Source organism: Benincasa hispida, chromosome 3 (genome assembly GCF_009727055.1).
Source record: "Benincasa hispida cultivar B227 chromosome 3, ASM972705v1, whole genome shotgun sequence".
NCBI classification, from domain to species: Eukaryota; Viridiplantae; Streptophyta; class Magnoliopsida; order Cucurbitales; family Cucurbitaceae; genus Benincasa; species Benincasa hispida.
Window position 1 is genome coordinate 47,579,420 of NC_052351.1, and position 22,138 is coordinate 47,601,557.

The 22,138-nt window shown below is 30.4% G+C and overlaps 1 protein-coding gene across 1 annotated transcript; it reads right to left on the bottom strand.

Annotated features, from left to right (window-relative positions):
* Positions 1–9,656: 9,656 nt before the first annotated feature.
* On the bottom strand, positions 9,657–12,978 carry LOC120072663 (macrophage migration inhibitory factor homolog). Its single transcript, XM_039025100.1, has 3 exons — positions 12,807–12,978; positions 10,141–10,341; positions 9,657–9,828 (listed from the first exon to the last, which is right to left on the bottom strand). The coding sequence occupies exons 1-3, from the start codon at positions 12,915–12,917 to the stop codon at positions 9,793–9,795; spliced, it is 348 nt and encodes a 115-aa protein (XP_038881028.1). The 5' UTR covers positions 12,918–12,978; the 3' UTR covers positions 9,657–9,792.
* Positions 12,979–22,138: the final 9,160 nt, after the last annotated feature.

The following is a 22,138-nucleotide window of genomic DNA, read 5'->3' on the forward strand; positions in this document are numbered from 1 at the left end:
CAAAATAGTCAGAGCTCACCACTCTTGGGTTCTCACCCTGAGAATACCAAGGACTCCATTGTGGTCGTGTCCGAGTTCTGTTGGAGAAAATATTGAAGAAAGTCTTCAAGAAGTTGTTGTTTCTGTTCGAAGTTCGTGACTGTTCAAGAGAGTTTTGTTGAAGAAAGGTTCTTCAAAGGTGATATCTCTTGAACCATTTTTCTTATAAAAAGCATGTTGTAATTTATTTTGAATGCATATCTCTTGTATATTTGCTGTAGATTAAGTTTTCAATAATTAATGGAATTTGGACGATCCGTTTCCGCTCAAGGATCTCCTTAATATGGGTTCATTCTATTCAACATTTAGTAGCGTTAACCCACAAAACCAATAAACAAATATCCAAGGTTATCTTCTGTAGTTTAAACATTATGTAGAGACATACAAGTGGATCATGTTTAAGCGGTAACCTAAATGGTCTGTAGTAGTGGATAAGGTTGAATACCTTATTCTGTTGACAATACGAATACAACCTGCTTTATAGATGTTACAATTATTGTAAAGTTCTAAGAAATTACAAATGATCTGATCCTAGTCATTCATGTAGAGTTATGTAAGCGGGGGTGTTCTATACAAAAGGGTTTGTATAAGATCGAACCACAAAATGAATAGTCTCATTATATAACATCGTTAATAATAGAAACTTACGTTTCACCAGGATGACCATAAGTGACATGACATGAATCTCGAGTGAGTTATGAATTCTTGCCTATGAAGGCGGTCCTTTGATTTGCATGGATGAGAGTGGCCAGTTTGTCGACTTAATATGCCTACCAGTTTGGGAATTCTTTTGATTGGGGAGTTGGGAATATAATTACACAAGACGGAATTCACTCCTTCCTTAATGTCGGGGTAAATAGATAAATTTCTCCCTTAAGGGCTGATTCCAGGGTTTGAACAATGTGGCATTACACCCCTCTTGGCCCAAGAAAGGTTTGGTCATAGTTGGACTATGACTTATTATTCATTAAATGGATTCGTGGTACTTAAGGAGTTAGACGTAACTACAGAGGCAAAATAATAATTTGAACCCAGATATACTTACGAGCAATTCTTGAAGCGTCGTCGTACTGTTGGCTGGCTATATCTAATTGACACAAAAATATATTTGTAGTGTGAAGAATGTAGCTTTCGATCTTTATTGGAGTGACCGGCAGTTAACGAAAGTTGATTAATTTAATTAAAGGGGTTTAATTAATTGATCAAGTACCATTGGAGCTTAAAACTATAGGTCCATAAGGTCCACTATGTAGCTCAATTGGGGTAATTGAGAATCGATTTAATTTTGGATTAATTTGAATTGTTCAAATTAATTGAGGGAATTAATTATATATGATATAATTCATTTAATTTAATTATATATGAAATAGTTAGTATAATGTATTTGATACATTATAAAATAAAGTTTATTTTGAGAGGAAATAAATATTTGAACATAATTCAAATATTAATTATATGAATTAGATTTATATAATTAAATTTAATATAAATTTGATTTATATTAAATATTGTAAATGATTAAGAGAATTCAAACTATAGGTTATATTGTATTTGATACAATAAAAAAACTATAGGTTGTGTGTTATATTCGATATAACATATAGTTTAATATATACTATATGATAAGGTGGTTATCATGTATATGTTAAATAAATTATTAAATCATTTTTTTAATTTAATTAAGACTCCCCTTGTTTCTCTCTTATCAGGGGCGTGGGAGATTGGAAGGTTATGATGATGATCGTCTTCTTCCTCACAAAAAAACACAAAGTGTCAGTAAGGTTTTGGCTCTCCCAAGAACGCTCTCCAAATTCATTTTCTGTGAAAAAAATCCTTCCTTTCCCTCACTACGAAGTTAATACACAAAGCTCACAAACTCTTGTGATTATCAACCCTAAGGAGAATACAAAAGGCTCTTTTGTGGTAGTGTCCATATTGGGTATTACTGTTTTCTTGTTCATTGAGATCAAGTTTCAAGAGAAGAGTTCCTGATCATTGGAGAGGATTTCATGAAGGCTTTGTGACTTCAATGGTCAATAATCTAAATCCTATTTTCTCTTTTCTGATCTATTTTAAGCATGTTGTAAAATTTTGTTAAAATGTGTAACGACCTGACTTTCTAGGACTTATACTAGGTCATTATTACATGCGTGCATAAATCTCAAAACGACTCTCTCACAAGTTTTAACTAAATCAAACAAATTTTATTAAATAAATAACTTCTGTAAAATCTAAATAACTGAAAATCTTTGATTGGGATCCCCTTGAAATATAAGTTCAAAATAAATTTCTTGAAATTTTATAAATAAAAACATCAAAAATGGAACTCTAAGTTCAAATATCAAGATTGGAATTTAAAACACTAAAACATGAAAACATGAGTGGAAGCATCTCTCTAGTCCCAATGGCACGATCACGAATTCCTTTTGTCATTCACCAGTACGTCCTTGCACTTACCTGAAAAACATAACATTAAAAAAAATGAGTATAAAATACTCAGTAAGTAACCCCCACTACCGGGGTTAGGTTAAGCATCTATGTCCTCTAGACGTCACTCTCCAGTGGGACACGCATAAATCTCTACTTTCCATGAGATGACTAACTAGTAAATAGTTAAACCCACTCTACCATAGATTAGGTATACCCACAAATCTCTAGTGAATCCAAAAAAAAACACAAACCTCTGGTGAATCCCAAAGGAAACACGAAATTCTGGTAAACCCCGAAAGAAACACGAAACCTCTGGTGAATCCCGAAGAAAACACAAAATCTTTGGTGAAATCTCGAATGAGATCACCACCTCTGGTGAATTCCGAAGGAAACACAAATCTCTGGTGAATCTCGAAGGAAACACAAACCTCTGATGAAATCCCGAGGGGGATCATCACATCTAATGGGTGTCTAATTACAAGTAAGGATAACTACCACTTTCATAAACATAACATGCATCATAAAACATAGTCCCAAAACATGCAAAGACATATCATCAAACTCAATGTTCATCTAGCAAATCATAATAACAAATTAACTTAGTTCATACGTACTAGCACTCATAACATACTTCAAAACATAACCAAGATCAACTTATATATCCATATTCATCTCGATGTAAGCAGTCTTAGAATCCTTAAAATTAATCTTAAATTTATCACCTAACACATAGGTGGTTTCAGTAGTAAAATTACTTACCTCGAGATGAAATTCTAAAATTAATCCAAGAAACCAACCTCTAACAAAAACTTGAATTAATATCTCAAACGCTTTGTTTACTCCAAATTTATTCCAAACTTCGCTCAAAGATTCAAATCTATACCTAAACTATAATTTATGATTTAAAATCTAATTTCCAATATTTATAACTAATCCAAAAATTTCCATAATCTTAATACTCACTAATTATACACTTCAAAGCTCCGAAACTTGTTGAATAGTACACTAACGACTTTCAAAAACTTGAATTGATGCTCCAAATCTTATAGGTAAATCAAGTTAGCCCAAAATTTAATGTGTACTAAAGAACCAATCAAGAAATCCAAAGAAAAATCATCAACAACTTACCAAATAAAAATCCAGCAGGCGGCGGTGACCGACAGACGCACAATGGCAAACAATTAAAAAAAATATGAAAGTAACGGGGATTTTTCGCTCTAATTGACCTCCCTTTGGAATGAAATGAATTGTTTCGAATGAAGTGAATTGTTTCGAATGAAGTGAATGGTTATATTTTAGAAGAAAATCCATATTTTAATTAATTAGAAAATCCGTCATCTAATTAATTTAATTAAATCCAAATTTCTCTTATCAACTCAAATTCCAAAATTAAAGAGGATAAAATTTAGAACTACAATGTCTCATGTCCTTCTTAAATTTCAGATTCTTTTAATTTCCAAATCCTAATTTTTTTTTCCTTTTCTTTATTTTCAAATCTTTATCCAAAATAATATAAAAAATATCAAATTTCTTATCAAATGAGTCTCAACCCAATTAACTTCTCCAATTAACTTAATTTTGGCTCCAAATTAAATTTAAAGAGAACAAACAATCCAATAGTTGAGATAAATTACATCCTTCCAGATATTTAATCAATTTAAAAACACACTTTCACCAAAATAAATTAATTCAATTTTCCCTCAAATTGAATTAAAATTCCAATTCCTCACAAATATCTTTTAAATTAATTATCTTGACTCCTAAATTAAATTTTTAACCCAATTTATCTAAAAAAACCCAAATATTTCAAGATAATTTAATGCAAATTACTTGAAAAATTCAGGATGTTATACAATGCATAATTTTTGTTTCTGAATTTTAATTCACAGTGAAAGTGTAAATTGGTGACGATCCTTACTTCTGTATCGGATCTCACAATCCTTCAAAAATAACAAGTTATTGATGAAAAATTATGAATCTCCACCAACCGGAACGACACCATTCCTGTGAATTTTAATAATAATCATGGTCGAGGTCGAGGTCGTGGTCGTGACCGCAGTAGAGGAAGAAATAATTTTTCTTTTCGTGGTGTACATTATAATCATCCAAATTTCAGGAGAACCACACGAAATGATGATCATAAATAAAGAAAAAAAAACTCCACAAGATAAGAATTCAAAAGATGATAAAAAAAAATGATTCCAATGTGGTATGACTGGGCATTGGTCACGTATCAGTCGTATATTGAAACACTTAGTTGATCTGTATCAAGCTTCTTTGAAGGAAAAAGAGAAAAATGTGGAAGCAAATTTTGTATATCAGGATAATGATATATTTGACCCATTTTATATAACAAATGTAGCGGACTTCTTTGAATCTCCTGAAGAGAAGATTGACACAGTCGATGGAACATCAACTATTTCTTTTGACTTTGAGAATATTTAGAATTAATGTTTTTTGTATCTATCTTCATGTATTTTTCCTAAGTTAATGTAAACCTTTGTATATTCTAAATGTTGTTTTTCTTATTGTAATTAGTTTATTTTAATGAAGAAACATGGATCATTTTCACATGTTTTGTGATTAAAAAATGAGTAAATAAGATCTATGTCTAGCAGATAGTGCACCTACACATACAATACTTACCAGTAAAAAATAATTTTCCAAATTGACAATGTTGGAAGCTAAAGTAAATACAATATCAGGTTCTGCAAACTTGATTGAAGGATTTGGAAAAGCAAATATTATTTTGCTAAGAGAAACAAAATTTACAATTAACAATGCATTCTTCTCTCGTCAATCAAAGAGAAATCTTCTAAGTTTTAAAGATATACGTTGCAATGGTTATCATATTGAGACTGATAATAAGAATAATATGGAGTATCTTTATATTATCTCTACTATCTCAAATGAAAAACGTATATTGGAAAAGTTGTTTGCTTTATCTTCTGGATTGTATGCTACTCAAATACGAGTAATTGAAACACATGCAACAATTAACCTAAAGTTCATGAATCCAGATATATTTACTATTTGGCATGACAGATTGGGTCATCCAGGGTTTATAATGAGGAGAAGAATTATTGAAAATTCAAATGGACACCCATTGAAGAGCCAAAAAAATCTTCAATCTAATGAATTATCATGTGATGCTTGTTTTCAAGGCAAATCAATAATTAGATCATCACTAGCTATAGTGGGAACTGAATCACTTGCATTCTTAGAACGAATTCATGGTGATATATGTAGACCTATTAACCCACCAAGTGGATCATTTAGATATTTTAAGATATTAATAGACGCATCCAGTAGATGGTCACATATGTGTTTATTATTAAGTTGAAATTTTTCATTTGTAAAATTACTTACTCAAATAATTAAATTATGAGCACAATTTTTTATTATACAATTAAAACTATTTGTCTTGATAATGTTGGTGAATTTGCATCCCAGGCTTTTGATAATTATTGTATGTCAATTGGAATAAGTGTTGAACATCATGTAGCTCATATTCATACACAAAATGGTTTAGCAAAATCATTTATAAAATGTTTGCAGTTGATTACTAGAGCATTACTTATGAGAATTAAGCGTCCTACATCTGTATGAGGGCATGCTATTTTGCATGCAACGTCACTTGTACGCATTAGGCTAGTAGCTTATCATTAGTACTCGTCATTACAATTAGCTTATGACCATGAGCCAAATATTTTCCATCTGAGAATTTTTTGGGTATGAAGTATATGTTCCAATTGCTCTACCACAACATACTAAGACGGGTCCTCAAAGAAGGTTAGGAATATATGTTGGATATGATTTCTATCAATTATTAAATATCTTGAAACCCCTAAAGGGTGATATGTTTACTTCATGATTTGTTGATTTTCATTTCAATGAGACAAAATTTCAATATTAGGATTGGAAAAAGAAATTACATGGAGTAATCATTCTTGTCTCATTTAGATCCCTGTACAGATCAGTGTGAATTTGAAGTTTAGAAAATAATTCATTTGCAAAATATAGCAAATCAATTACCAGATGTATTTATAGATGCAAAGAAAGTAACTAAATTACATATACCAACGGTAAATGTTCCATCGAAAATTGATATTCCAACACAGCAAATGTCACTAATGAGTCTAGAACATGCCAGAAACGTAGTAGATCAATGGGTTCCAAAGATAAAAATCCTCGAAAAAAAATTAGTTAATAGTAAAAAAGACTTGGTTGATGATATAAATACCCATGAAAAATCTTTGACATGTCTAGTGAAGAAGGTGAAATACCTAAAGATAATAATGAGATTTCAATAAACTATGACATGACAAAAAAAAAGATGAAAACTGAACTAATATAATTAACAATATTTTTGCATACAATGTTGCTCTTGATATTATATCTGAAATGAAGATTCTAAACCAAAATCTAAAGAATGTCAACATAGAAAAGATTGACTTCAATGGAAAGAAGCAATCAAGGCAGAACTAAACTCACTTCCAAAATGTCATGTTTTTGGACCAATAGTCCAAACACCAAAATTTGTCAAACTTGTGGGATATAAATGGGTATTTGTAAGAAAAAGAAATGAAAGGAGTGAGATCACAAGATATAAAGTATTACTAGTTGTACAAGGTTTTTTTACAAAGACTTAGTATTGATTATGAAGAAATATATTCTTCAATGATAGATGCAATTATACTAAGATATTTAATTGATTGTGTGAAAGTCTGGGCATGCATCTTATGGGTATAATCATGGCATACTTATATGGATCTCTCAATAATGATATTTATATGAAAATCCCAGAAGAATTTAAGATACCTGAAACATATAAATTAAGTTCTCGAGAACTGTATTCAATAAAGTTGCAAATATCACTATATAGATTGAAATATTCCAGACGAATGTGGTACAATCGCTTTAGGAGATATTTGTTGAAAGAATGATATTGAAATAATCTAATATGTCCGTCTGTTTTTATAAAGAAATCACGGTCAAGATTTATTATTATAATTGTATATGTTGATGACTTAAATATAATTGAAACTCCTAAGGAACTTTCAAAAGCAATAGATATCTTAAGAAAGAATTTGAGATAAAAGATATCGGAAAAACAAAATTTTGTCTTGGTTTGCAAATTGAACGTTTAGCAAGTGAGATATTTGTTCATCAGTAAACTTATATAGGAAAAATTTTGAAAAAGTTTTATAGGCACAAAACACATCCATTAAACATTGCAATGGAAGTTAAACATTCCAATGGAAGTCTGTTCATTAGATGTGAAGAAAAATATACTTCAATGATAATGAAGAGCTACTTAGTCCTAGAGTACCAAATCTTAATACGCTTGGTGTACATATGTATCTTGCTAATAATACAAGACAAATATTACATTTTCAGTAAATTTATTAGCTAGATACAGTTCTTCTCCAACAAAAAAAAAAATGGAATGGAGTTAAGCATATACTTCCTTATCTTCAAGAAACAACATATCTGCATTTGTTTTATTCAAATAAATCAAATTTTGATCTAGTTGATTATGCAGATTTTGGATACTTATCTGATCCATATAAAATTAGATCTCAAACAGATTATCTATTCACATGCGGAGGAACTACTATATCATGACAATTAGTAAACAAACCATAGTCAAGAATGTATAAGATTAAGATCAATGACTCAACCACTCAAGGAACATATGGCTTATCTTCTAATAAAACTCTTCCAACAATATTATAAATCTCAAGTGATGTTTGTACAAGGGGAAGCAATCTCGAGTGATGTTTTCATGAGAGAGAGCAAATATATTATATACTTCTAGAAGTATAAATTATATGAAATGTGTACTCTTTTTCATTCACTAGAATTTTTTCTCATTACATTTTTTCGTAGCAAGGCTTTAACAAGGCATAATATGGACATCTAAGGGAAAATATTATAAATATGTTAATTGGGTGTAATTAGATGTCTAAATCATGTGTCACTCTACCCACGTATCTTATACCTACACATTATTGGTATCCATAATAAGCCACCTTCTACTTATCATTTTACCTATAAATAGAAGTATTTTATGAAACTTGAGAGAAAGATTGAAAAAGTGAAAAAATTCATCTTTTATTATTTATTTATTTTATATACTTTTATTATATTATATTTTTTCCATATTCTTGTTCTAGTTGTTTATCGTTGTGCTCCTCAATTTTACAAAAGATCACAAATTTTGGTTAATTTTATCTTTTTAATAGTTGCATTTTAAAAAATAATAAATAAATAAAAATTATTTTAGTTCTACTTCTATACGGAATAAAAACAAACATTTCACTCTCCTAACTTCTACACATTTCCCACGGGAAAATGTCCACAGTTGTCCAGATTTTAAAGAGTAAACATTAATGGAACAAACATGATTTATTTATATTCTAAAAACCTATAAAAAAATGTATGACCTTAATTAATGGATAAAAGAGAAAAACTAATCACCTAAAAACTTTTCAAATAACCCAGAAACCTCCCAGGTGATCTATGGAAATTACTTAATGTCAAAACTTATCAAATAATTGACTAATATTACTTATTTCCAAAAAAAAAAAAACAAAGAATAACTTGCAAAATATATATATAAATAAATATATATATATTGTAAGTTAGTTGCTCATTGACAATATGTGAGATGAGGTGATCGAATTTCATATCGATTTCGAATGATTTGAAATCAGATTTCATGTTTGATAGCACATGATGAGGGGGTGATTCCAAACTTGGAGTGATTCCATAGCTTGTAATTACTCAAAAAGAAATAGGAAAGGAGAAAAAAGCTGCACAAACAAAAACAATCCAAACTGGATACCAAACAAACCTTAAAATTCTAGATATTTTCTTTAACTACTTTGCGAGATACTTTGGCATTACTTTTAAAAAGATTTTCTTTATAACCCACCTGATCCTATAACATTTGAGTATCAAGAAAACCTGTAGTATATTAAATCCTAAATAAGTGACCACCATGGATTGAACCTATAACCCCTTAGTCTTTTGACCTTTTTTGTTCTCACTTCCACTAGAACAATGTCTTTTAAAAGGATTAGAATTTCAAGGGTGCTAAACCAATCAATATGCTTCTTAAAACATGTTTTTTAGTAGTCAAAATTATATAATAACTAGGTCTCCCCCATGCCCGTGATTCATAACCACAAGTCACAATAAAACTAGATAATACTCGATATAATATTAAGTATTCATACTGCCAAATCCTTATAACACTGTCCCAGTACATAAAAGTTGAGAATTTCAAGAGCTTACAGAAGCAGCTAAGTGGCAAACTTAGAAAGTGGTGCCGTTCCATCCGAGGTTGGAACCCTGCAGCAGCCAAAGAAATAAATATCAGTACCATTCCCAGGTTTAGCATAGGCCATTCAAAGCGAAGCCACTGTAAAAATAATCATCTATAAGTGATTCAAATGTTTGCAAAAGACAGCCAGGAGTTGTGCACATTTGTTTCAAAAAGAAAAAGATTTAGTTACATGATCTCTAGTTCTGGTGTAAAGCATGTAAACACTGTGCATATTCTTGACTCTGATGGGCCTAAACAAAAATAAGAAATGCAATGAGAAGTGCATGCATTTCAGTAACCCATCATTACGACCACTTGAAACAGATCGAATAGCTTGCCTTGGTGTCGTAGAATTTGAGAAAGAATCTTGACTTGGGAACGGACAACTTGGTCTCCAGAATTGCAGAAATTGCAGCACTCAGTTTCTTATTGACATCAGGGTTCAGACCACCGATAGACACCAACTCGCCATATGCTGCTGGCTGCTCATTGCCACCAAAAGACATGGGTACTGATCCCTTCAGCACAATCATCACGTACTGCTTGCAGCAAGATGCTCAAGTTAACATATCAAAAAGAACTTGACAATAACAAATCTATTGTCATATAACCACACAATTTCTATGAAGATCAGCAACAAATCTCGTAATTGGAGTCATACACACGAATTAATAACAGGCTAAATTGCTAAGGATAAATATTGATAACTCAAAATTACAGATATATTGACAGATATTTCAGAAAAAATCCCAGATATCATGGAAGTTTATAAAAATATAGTGAAATTTTAAGTGAAATTTTAGAACAAACCTATTTAAGTAATAAAATATGACTTTAAGTATATTAAACAATAATTACAATCCAAATATGATTGGTAAAGGAGGAGGAGGAGGAAAAGATTAGAGAAAAAATTGTCTAATAATAAAGACTAATAATATGTCCAATAAAGACCTAAAATCCCTAATAATAAACTGAAATCCCCCTACACAATTAGTTACAAATGCCTTTTGACGAGCATTCGCCGTAGTAGGTCAAGTGAACCAAAAACCTATTAATAGATAAGAACACATTCCAACCAATTCCCAAAAAATAAATTTGGATCAAATTTGAACTAATAACTAATCCCAACATTGATGTATTGAACAAACTTATATATGCAAAAAATCTCAAATATCCTTGATCATGAGATATATAATTGTCACTATAAATAAGAACCATAATTCCAACAGTCGGGATTAATATTGACATAATACAACTGCAAGCAAGTGGATTGATCAAGTAGCCCAATTCTAAAGAAAAATCAAATTAGAGAGAAAAAATAACAAAATATAAACTATACAATAGAAAAATAGAAAAAGTGTATAGTGTGAGAATTTAAATAATTGATAAGAGGAGTGATGATGGTTGTGAATGAGAGAAAGAAGAAAAAAAACTATAAATTATAAAAACACAAATAAGTTTGATATAATAATTAATAAAAAGAAAAGTCAAAACATTAAAAAGGAAAAATATTGGGAGATTAAAAAAAGAAAAGTAATGAGACAAAATTGCTAAAAAAAACTAAAAAACTGACACCATTGGGCACTAACACACTTTATAGTTGATAAAGGATGCAAAACAAATATCACCAAAATATCGGGCATATCATCGAAATATCACCAATATCGACGATATTTTCAATATTTAGCCGATATTTTATAAAAAAGATGTTACCTACGGATTTCTCTATGACTATCCGCATCTTGATTTTAGCAATATTTCGGCTATATTTTGATGAAATATCACGATTTTTTCATTCCTTGATTTCAAGTTGCTTCTCTCTTCTCTCTTCGATTTTGATGTAAACATTGTCGGAAATTCAACTACAATGAAGCTAAGAGAAGGTTGCTTGAATATTGCTTGGCTTCTCTCTCTAGCAGATCCTTTTTCAGCCTTTGATTCCCTCCCTCGGTCCTTTCCTTGTTAGGCAAGGCAAATATTTCAAAGAAGGCCAAATTCTTTACATGCAGGTTCTTCATGGAGTGTTAACACTATGAATCATATTTAGAGATGTTCTTCCTTTGCCTTGAGACTTCAATGGTGTATTCTCTATGAGAGGCGTTTGAGGATTTGGGTTAAGGATCATGGATACAATAAAAAAATTTAACGAAAGGACTTCAATGCATGCTGACCACCTACTAAGGATTTAGTGTCCTACAAACTTTCTTGGTACCCAAATCTTATAGGGTCAAGTTATCTCATGAGACTAGGCAAGGTGTACGGAAGCCGGCCAAACGCTCGCGGATACATATATATATAAGAAAAAAAAAAACAAAGATAGTACTAGTTTTCTTGCCTAATTTTGGATTGCATGTAAGACTTTGGGGTAAGCCAGACTCGTAATGGAGATTGTTGCCATATGATGGAAGAATTATTACTCCATTCACCCTGAAGGGAGGAGGGGAGCGCTCCTTAGAGCGCCAATTCTTTTGTTACTACTTGAGGTATTTAGCTAGAGAGAAATAACAGGATTTCAAAAGGATTGAGAAGTTTGGTAGGAGATCTGGTCCTTAGCTTAGGTAGGTTAGTTTTCCAGTTAGGTTAGATTGGAGCCTTTTCTTGGTTCAGTTTGGCTCCTTCGAGATTGGTTTTTTTTTTTTTTTGTTTGCCTAACCAACTACTCTAAGCAGTTGGTAAGCTGCGTTGATTGACTAAGATCAACATTAAACAACAAAACTATAATCACAGCTATAAGTAATAGCAACATTCTAACTTCCATCTCATTAAAAATCTTGGAACCCTAAAACGCCATCTAAAAACAAAAATAATCACAATAGCTCATTCTTTCTATGGCTAATCTAAAATGGCAATCAAGTAAAAGGTAACCAAATTGATTAAAAAAAAAAAAAAAAAAAAAACCCTTCATCAATCATTCTAAAATCAAATAGAAAAGTGAAGACTAAGCCTTAATCACTACACAAACATTTGTAACATGAAAGCTAATTGAATAGAGAGAGAACCGTACGGCCTCTGGTTTGCCGATGATCTTGGCAACGGTGGATGAAGCCTCAGAGAGAACAGAGGAGGTGTCGACACCTTCGAGGTTGACATTTGTAGAAATGTTAAGGCAAGGCATTTTCTTCTTGTTCTTCTTGTTCTTCTTCTCTGTTCACTGATTCTTATCTGCAGAATCGTATGCCCTCGTTTCCATCCTTAATCCCTGCTACTCGAAGAATCTTTTGGGCCCCACATCCCTTAATGGGCCGAAACGTGAAATGTCGGGCCATCATTTTCTACAAGCAATTGGGCCACATTCATTTATTTATGGGCCTAACCCGGAAATTTTCAAATATTTTATCGTTACGCCCTATGGTTTTCAATATTGTTGAATTATACCCTCTCGGTATAAATGTCATGTTATGTCTGAATGATTTTAAATGACGTTTCTTTTTTGTTACTCCAACATATAGAATTATTTAAAATTATTTTTTATTCTTACGTAAAAAAAATAAAATTTTTAACTACAATAATTTACAACGTTTAGAGAGAAGTTACTTATTTAATCTTTAACCAATCAATAATATTTAAAAGGTTATATTTGTAAATTTTTTAACTTTCTTTTTTTATATGGTTATCATCTAATCACAAAATTGTAAATACATTCACATGAAATTTTTCTGGTTCTAAATGAAGTAAAAAATTTAAAACTATTTTTCATATTTCAAATTAATAAATTTTGTTGAACTGTTGAAATTTAAAGTGATAATGAGTACTTATCAAAGAAGGAAGGGTTTTAACAAGTTATTAGTCTTCTCGTTATAAATTATAAACTTCATATTCTTTCCGGATTAAAGATAAAGATTCGAAACTAAAACCTAGAAAATAAGATTTTAGTTTATCTTAGTTGTTGATTTAAGTTTAAATTGACTTCTTTTATATTATCTTAATCACTCGATATATTATCCTTTGAATTATTAATCTTGCCGTGATATCAATTGAAAATTTCAACCACTCTATCACTTTAGGTAACAAAGTATATCAATCATTTCTACTATGATCAAGATGATATGTAGACTTTTATTCTCTCTTTTTCTATTCATATTTATTAATGAACTCAATATTATCCTTTATCTTTATTTTTCATATTCATTGAGCAACTCTATCTTCCACTATTTTTCTACTTTTCACATTTATCGAGTAATTTCATATTATAACTCTACACCGTAAACACAAACTTATTAACTCTAACATATTAACTCACTTAGGGGATTGTTTAGGGCACTGAGTTTAGATAAGATGTCTGGAATTGAGATATATATGTAGAGTTCATATGTCTGTGTTTGGGGTGCGGAGTTATTTGGTCTAAGTTCATACGTATGTATTTTGGGTACAAAGTTGAGTTCATATGTTTGGGGTATCTGGTGCAGTTTTTTGAACTCTAAATAATCTGCTTTTATGATTACTATTTTTGTTTTGAAACTTTTTTATTTAATAATTCTACTCATCTTTGTTTAAATAAAATATGGATTGCAATTTTTCTCTTTTCATTTTTAAATTTCTTCTTTCTTTCTTTTTTTGGATAATGAACAACAACTAACCCACTACATTTTTTGCATGTATATGGTTAAATAAAATGGAAAAACAAAGAGAAATCAAAACTTTTGATTTCTAATTTTCTCGTGAATTTCATCATCATTTTCTTCTATTTCTTCTTCCTATTGTTGCTTTGTATTTATACTCTATCATGATTCTTTTTAAAATGAATCTCCCTCATCATCTTAACAAACAATCAAATGCCACTACATTTTTTCAATAATTTCACTTTCAATTCCTCCAAATTTGGAGGATCATCACATAAAAGATCTCAAAGTTTCACTAATTCTTGCTATAAAATATTATAGGAAAAAAATATCTATTTTATGGGTTTTTTTGTTATATGTTATAATATACTTTTTAACTACATACATACTTTTCAAAATATTCTTAACATCTATTTATTACACGAATTTAATTAAATAAAAATATATTTACAAATTTCTACATTTAAATATTGCACTTAATGTAAACAAAATACTATTATTGATATGATCAACAACCCTACAACATGCTTTAATAGTCATCAATCTTATAATAGTCAGAATGGCTGTCAAAATTGATTATTGAAGATGTTTTTCACTGTAGTTGAGTTAGAGGTGGTTGTCAAAGCCTAAAGTTGGTCGCATGAAGGTGGTATTGAAGTTGGTCGTCGGAGTTTGTCGCCGAAGGTGGTTTTTGGAGTCTGGAGTTGGTCGTGTGAAAGTGGTCGTCGAAGTTGATCATCGAAGATGATTTTCACTGGAGTTTGTAGTCGGAGGTGGTTGTCAGAGCCTGAAGTTGATTACATGAAAGTGGTATTGGAGTTAGTTACTAGAGTTTATCGTCGAAGGTAGTTGTTGAAGCTTAGAGTCGGTCGTCGGAGTTTCTCACTTGAATGTGGTCATTGAAGGAGATTTCCATCGAAGTTTACAGTCGAAGGTGGTCATCAGACTTTGTTGTCGGAGGTGGTTGCTAGAGGCTGAAATTGATCGTTAAAGTTGGTCATGTGAATATGGTCATCGAAGTTGGATCACTGAAATTGTTTATTGGAGATGGTTGCCAAAGCTTGGAATTGATTGTCGGAGTTGGTCGCGCAACAGTGTGGTCATTGAAGTTGTCATCGAAGGTGGTTGTTGGACACCAAGGTTAGTCGTCAGAGTTGTTATCAGGGGTAGTTGTTGAAGCCCGGAGCTGGTTCTCGGAGTGTGACAGCGATAGTCACCGACAATGGCCGATGGATGGAGCAATTGAAAATATTTGAAGGGGAAGAATGAGGTGAGTTGGTAAAATATATCAACTTAACTCTACCAACATTGAAAGTTTGTGGGCCAAACATTGAGTTGGTATATTATACCAACTCAACTCAACTTATGTTGCCAAACACCTCTTATTAACTCCACGCATGAGATTAAACAACCCCTTTTTCTAACAAAAAAAAAAAAAAAAAAAAAAAAAAGAAGTTAGTTAAGGTTAAATTACAAATTTGGTAGTATAGTTTAGAGAAAGTTAAAATTTAGTTCTTATGATTTTAAAAGTTAGAATTTGGACTATATATATGAGGGTTGTATCAAATCATAAAAACTAAATTCTAATTTTCTCTCCATCATAGAGACTAAATTCTAATAATTTTCTCCAAATTATGGGGACTAAATTTGTAATTTAGCCTTTAATTAATCAATCAAAATATTTTGTTTGAAAATTTTAGAAAATCATAAAATATTTATTAAAAAAAATGTCAAAGTTATCGGTTGAACAAAAAAGATGACATGAAATCTGAAGAAAAGTTAATACTTTCCTTCTAAAAAAAACTAAGAATTCAAAATAAAAATGACTAACATTACCTAACACAAATATTCCAATCATTCAAACAAAGAAAAAAGCTTTTTAAATTGTTCAAAAAGTTCCTTACCTAGCTGCTTCCTTCAAAAATAATAATTCAATCGCTAGAACCTAACTATTTTTTTTTTAAATCCATAATAAATTTGCATATAGAATTTAAACACATGCAATTTAATCCAAATTTCTAGTAACACATTGAAAAGAAACCCATAAATTTACAAACAACAAAATATAGGATTTACACAAAAGTAATCTTTGTTCATGCCGTGATAATTAGCATATACTTCTTTAATATGTTGAAGTTGTACTAAATACAAATAAATGAATTCCTTTAGATAATCTTTTAATTTTTGGTTTTCTGTTTTTAAAAAATAAGTTTATGAACCTCAATTCCGCTTCTAAATTTCTTATTTTATTATTTATTTTCTACTAATATTTTCAAAAACCAAACCAAGTTTTGAAAGAGAAAAAATTAGTTAAAAAATATTAACTTTTATTTTTAAAATTTGACTTAGAATTCAACCTATGGTAAGAAATTTAGAAAAATATGCTTAATTTTCAAACGAAAAAACTTATTTTTAAGTCATGTTTGGTAATTAACTATTTGTTCATTTTAGTTGTTGATTAGCTTACAAACCCACTACTTCCACATAATGACATTTCATTGTTCATTGTTACTTTTTAGAGTGTGGTTTCAACATCCAAACTTATGTTTTAAGAACTTGTTTTAATTTTACAAATTCAAATATTTAAAATATGCTATAAAATATTTTGAAATGACTAGTTTTCAAAAAAGAAAAAAAATGAAAAAAAAAAAAAAAGAACCTTAAGGGTTACCAACACTGTCTAATAATTGGTTTGTTCAAGAAATATAATATGGGTTATTTTGTAATTTTTAATTATGGATTTATTTAAAATATACTATAAAATATTTTTGTAATTTATTTTTATAATTTTTCAAAATTTTATTCGATGAATTGTTATATTTGTCTACCAACTGTGAGATTGTTCATCCACCAATAATAGAAAATATGAACTAAGTTAAGATGGTGGTAAGACAAGTTAATTTTACTCTAAAGCTGACGATGCTAAAATAGTAGTTCTACTCAAATTAACACAATTGGTTATCGCGCTTGGGAGAAAAGTTAATAGTGTAAAGCACACTAGATTATGACTGGACATCTCTAAATCAAAATTTGAGTTAGAAGTGATACATGCACCCATCAAAATCGATTGTCGACCAACAGTAGAGGCCCATAAACTATTTTTGTAATATTTTTCAAAACTTTATTTAATGGAATTGCTATATAATAAGTTACAACGTCGTCCCAAATATAGAAAAAAAAAACAAAAAATGTATTAGTGATTTATAGAGTGGTTGAAGGGTTCTTAAAAAGGTTTTAATTGGTTGTTAAACTTTATAATAAAAGTTGATCGACTTTACAACTTAGTGGTTTGGGTCCAATCAAATTAAGGAACTTCATTCATTTCAAAGAGAAACTTTAAGACAACTAAGGAATAATCATGTTTAACAAATAGTAAAAGCTTATCCTTGTCTTTTGGGTCCAAACGTTCTAAAGAATTCAATATTAAATGTCTCATAACTACTTTAGACTCTCTTAAATCTATATTTTAAATATGTCATTTTACCTACTACACTAAACATATTTAATCACTAGAAAATGTGAACAACTATAACATCAACAATAATTATCACATTGACAACTAAAATAGATAGCAAAATTAAACAACATGCCAAGAATATGAGGATTTAATTTTTTTATTGCCTTGAGCACTATAGAGGAGAAAAATAAATAAATGGAATTTTGGGAAGACGGGTAGTGGAAGTCTTCAAGCTAAAGGTGGTAACATAATATATATATATATATTTGAAAGGTTAACTAATTAGATTGTTACTAAATACACTTAATTACTTGAGTACTACTAATTAATACTCAAATTCATAATTGTTAACTTGGTTAGAACTTTACCTAACAAATCTAAAGATTATAAAATTTAAGATTCATTTAATATCACTTCTATTTATTATTTTATTTTTCGTTTCATTTTTTGCTTCTTCTTTAATAAGGAAAAATTGAACGGTAATTGATAATTGCATTTTTTGCTTTTTCTTTCTAACTAAAATTATTAATAGGTATGTTGGTAGTCATGCTGCATTTCTTATTTCTTATTCTCTCAAATTATAAAATTAAAATGTTATAATTTTTAAAACTAAAATTATATTTATTATGCATTTTAAAAAGTGACAAAATAAAATAAAATGATATGTTTTCATGTTTTGGAAAAAAAATGAAAACAGAAACAAAATACAAGAAATTTAATTATTTTTCCCAAAAATTTCTACATAATTTTAACTACGTTTAGAAAATGAGAAACAAGAATTTTGAATTTTTTACTTAATCCGAGGCTCCATTTTCTAGTAATTTGTTTTTGATTTTATCTTTATGAAATTTGAGTTTATTTTCTTCCAACTTTCGTATTATGGTTACCAATTTTTTTTGGAAGAAAAACTTGAATGGTTAGTCCAATTCTAAAAATAATTTTTGAAAAACTACTTTCTTTTTTTCAAAAAATGATTTGGTTTTTAAAAACGTTAAATTAGTGAATAGTGGATAACAAAAGAAATAAACTTAGAGATAGAAGTAATATTTATAAATTTAGTTTTCAATAACTAAATGGTTACCATACAAGTTTTGATAATGTGATCAAAGTCTCACATTGGCTATATAAAGAGATGATCATAGATAAGGGAGGAAAATCTATCCATTGATATGATACATTTTAGGTAAAAATTAAAGCAAAATCACAATACTACTACAAGACTGGACTTTAATGTTGGTTTAAGACTAATATTATAAGGATACAATGTCGGTTGAAAGCTTTGGACTGTTTAAACAATCTTTGCATATTAATTTCCTAGCATGCTTTAATGAGGGCAGTTACCTATGTATAGTTATAACATACACATTCTACATTACTTTAAGGAATGCATACTGCCAATAAAATATTCAAAACAGAATAAAGTTCAATAATTATTAAGCTATTGATATCACAATGTGCCAAGAAAGAAAATTGCTTTATTAGAAAGAATATTAACCAACAAAGGACAAACTTGTGTGTGTGAAGAAAAAATGGGAAGAAGAAACAGTCATTGATCTATGCGTGACCTGATTAAAATGAACTCACTTTTTGAGAATATTTTTCTTTTCAACCACAAGTTTTATCAAGCAATATTATTGTTTTCATATAGATTGGTAGGGTTGTATTCTTATATTGTACTTAGTTATCTCCTAAGTAGTTGGATAGTTCACCTTGTGTCTCTCTTGATCTATGCGTGATACATATCTACATAGTCCTTTTGATGTTTCAACATAAACTCTTCAAGAGCACCAATGCTTTCAAGCTGATTCAAGACAAGTAAAGGAGTCCAACGTGGTGGTTGCATGTACATATACATTTTCAGATTCGCAGTGTTTGAGTAAATTTTGTTCACACGTTGAGAAGTTGATTCATGAAACAAATCTTGGAAAGAAATAAGTTCAATATACGACTAAGTTTAATACCAAAACAATCTAATCCAGATTTAGAACAAACAAGAGATATTCAAATGCAAGATCATTAATCAATTACACAAAGCAATTACAAAGTTAGAAGTCTGTAATCAATTGCCTATAGTCAATAACACACATCCATTGCCTATAATCAAGTCTGCAGATATACTAAAGTTTTTATATCAAAATCATCTAATTATTTCAAACCATGTAATAGGAAGGTTCATAACAACATGAATCAAGAAAATCATCTTTGCTTAATATCGGCAAATTGACAGGTTTTCCAAGAGTTTAACGAGCAAATTGCCATTTCAGGGAGTCGTCTTTTCCAAACCAGGCTTTCAAGGAACTATCAAATGGAAAATTTTCTTGTTGAGAGCAGAACAAAACTAAAACATTTGTAATTGATAAGAAGAATTTCTTATCATTGAAGTGATTGAGTTTTTACTCAGCGTTTCTCTCCTTTGCATACACTCTCTATAGGGGACACAGCACATAGAATCATAGGTCTCCACAGCAGAAGCACACAGTTTTCTGGACCTCTGCACAACACGATAGTCGATTGACAGTACCCCTAGCCATCCTTAAGCAAACCATCTCTAGTCGATTGACAATATCACTTCATATCAATTACAAATTCTTATCAACGGACTGAAAAACCATTGTATTTAACATCAGAATATTTCAATAGAAACACTAAAATATTTGTAATTGATAAGAAGAATTTCTTGTTATGGTAGCACAGAAACTACACTCATGGTTGCTGCTGGTAAAAGAACATCTTCAATGAACTTGAAGAACACAGAAAATTTTTAAAAGACAAAACAATGGTAAACAACGACCAAAGAATATGCACAAAGCCGAGTTAAATCACGAAACCCGGACTGACCTGCACGAAACTCGAATGAATCTGCACGAAACGGATGTATCTGCGCGAACCAAACGGATATGCACTAACCGAATGAATCTGCACTGCACGAAACGGACGAACTGCCACCAATGGATCTGCACGAAAGGGTGCTGAGCTGATGATGACGCTGGCGGATGGATCTGCACGACGCCGACAAGGAGATGGTGAACGGCGGCGAGAGGGTTTTGGGAGATCTTTGTGAGAAAGGAGAGAGTAGAAACCTAGAGAAATGAAAGAGGGACCTTTACTAGAGAAAAAAAATAAATGGGTAGCTACAATGTCATTCTAAATCAACATTGCAGCCTCATTAACATATATATTTAATGCGATTTAAAACTAATATTAAAGATCCATTTTTTTTCCTTTTAGAAATCAACATTGTACACTCGTATTTAATTTTTTCAACCAACATCAAAGGTCAAATTTTTTATAGTGCGAGGATTTCTGTCCGAAGTGGACAATATCATACCATATTGTGAAGATATTTGGAGGTCAGTTGTCTCTAACAAGTATTATCAAAGTCATGCCTTGATTTAGCCATGTTAATAGAATCCTTGGGTGCCTAGTAAAAGAAATGGAGACCCTCTCAAAAGATGTATCCATCTCTGGTAAGGCTTTTCAAATAAATGGTGTGCTCAAGTGCAACTCGGAGATGAGACAACTATTTGAGGGGAAGATCAATGGTCCTCTATTTGAGGAGAAATTATTGGGAATGCGATCAAAGTCTCTCATTGGCTAGATAGATAAGAGGATCATCATAAGTTTATAAAGGAGAAAACTATCTCCAATGATATGACGTCTCTTAGATGACAAAAATAAAGTCATGAAGGTTTCTATCCAAAGTGGATAAATATCATATCAATGTGAAGATATCTAGAAGTAAATTGTCAAGTGCAGAACGGATAATTGGTACACTAGAGATGCATCCTTCCCCACTCCAACAGAATCTCTGGCATATAGGCGAGGGTTTAAGCTTCGTTCTAAGATTCTATCCAATGAAGCCTCGAAACATGAACTCTTTCCTCTTCCGCATAGTAGGAAGTAAGATGATAGGGTTAGAGACCTAAATTAATTACATTTTTTGGTCGATCATGTTTTCTTTTCTCTTTTTGGTCATTGTTCCAATACTTTTTACATATTTAGTGACAACTAATATTAGGCTACTTTTTATATATATAATTTCCAGATAGCACCTACCTATAATGTTTAGGCCTTTTTCGCACGTTTAATAATAAATCTATACTATAATTGTTTATTTTTTAAAGATGATCTTATACAACCATCTTTTTAGAATATATTATACGAAATATATCTATTTTGTTGTGACATTATCGCAAACCAAGTAATTTATTATTTGAAAATGTTTGGAAAAATCAAAGACAACAAGAAAACAGAACTCTTTTTAAGTCTAATTAGAACCCCACCAATTTCTTTCATTATCTAATATCTTTTTCAGTTTCA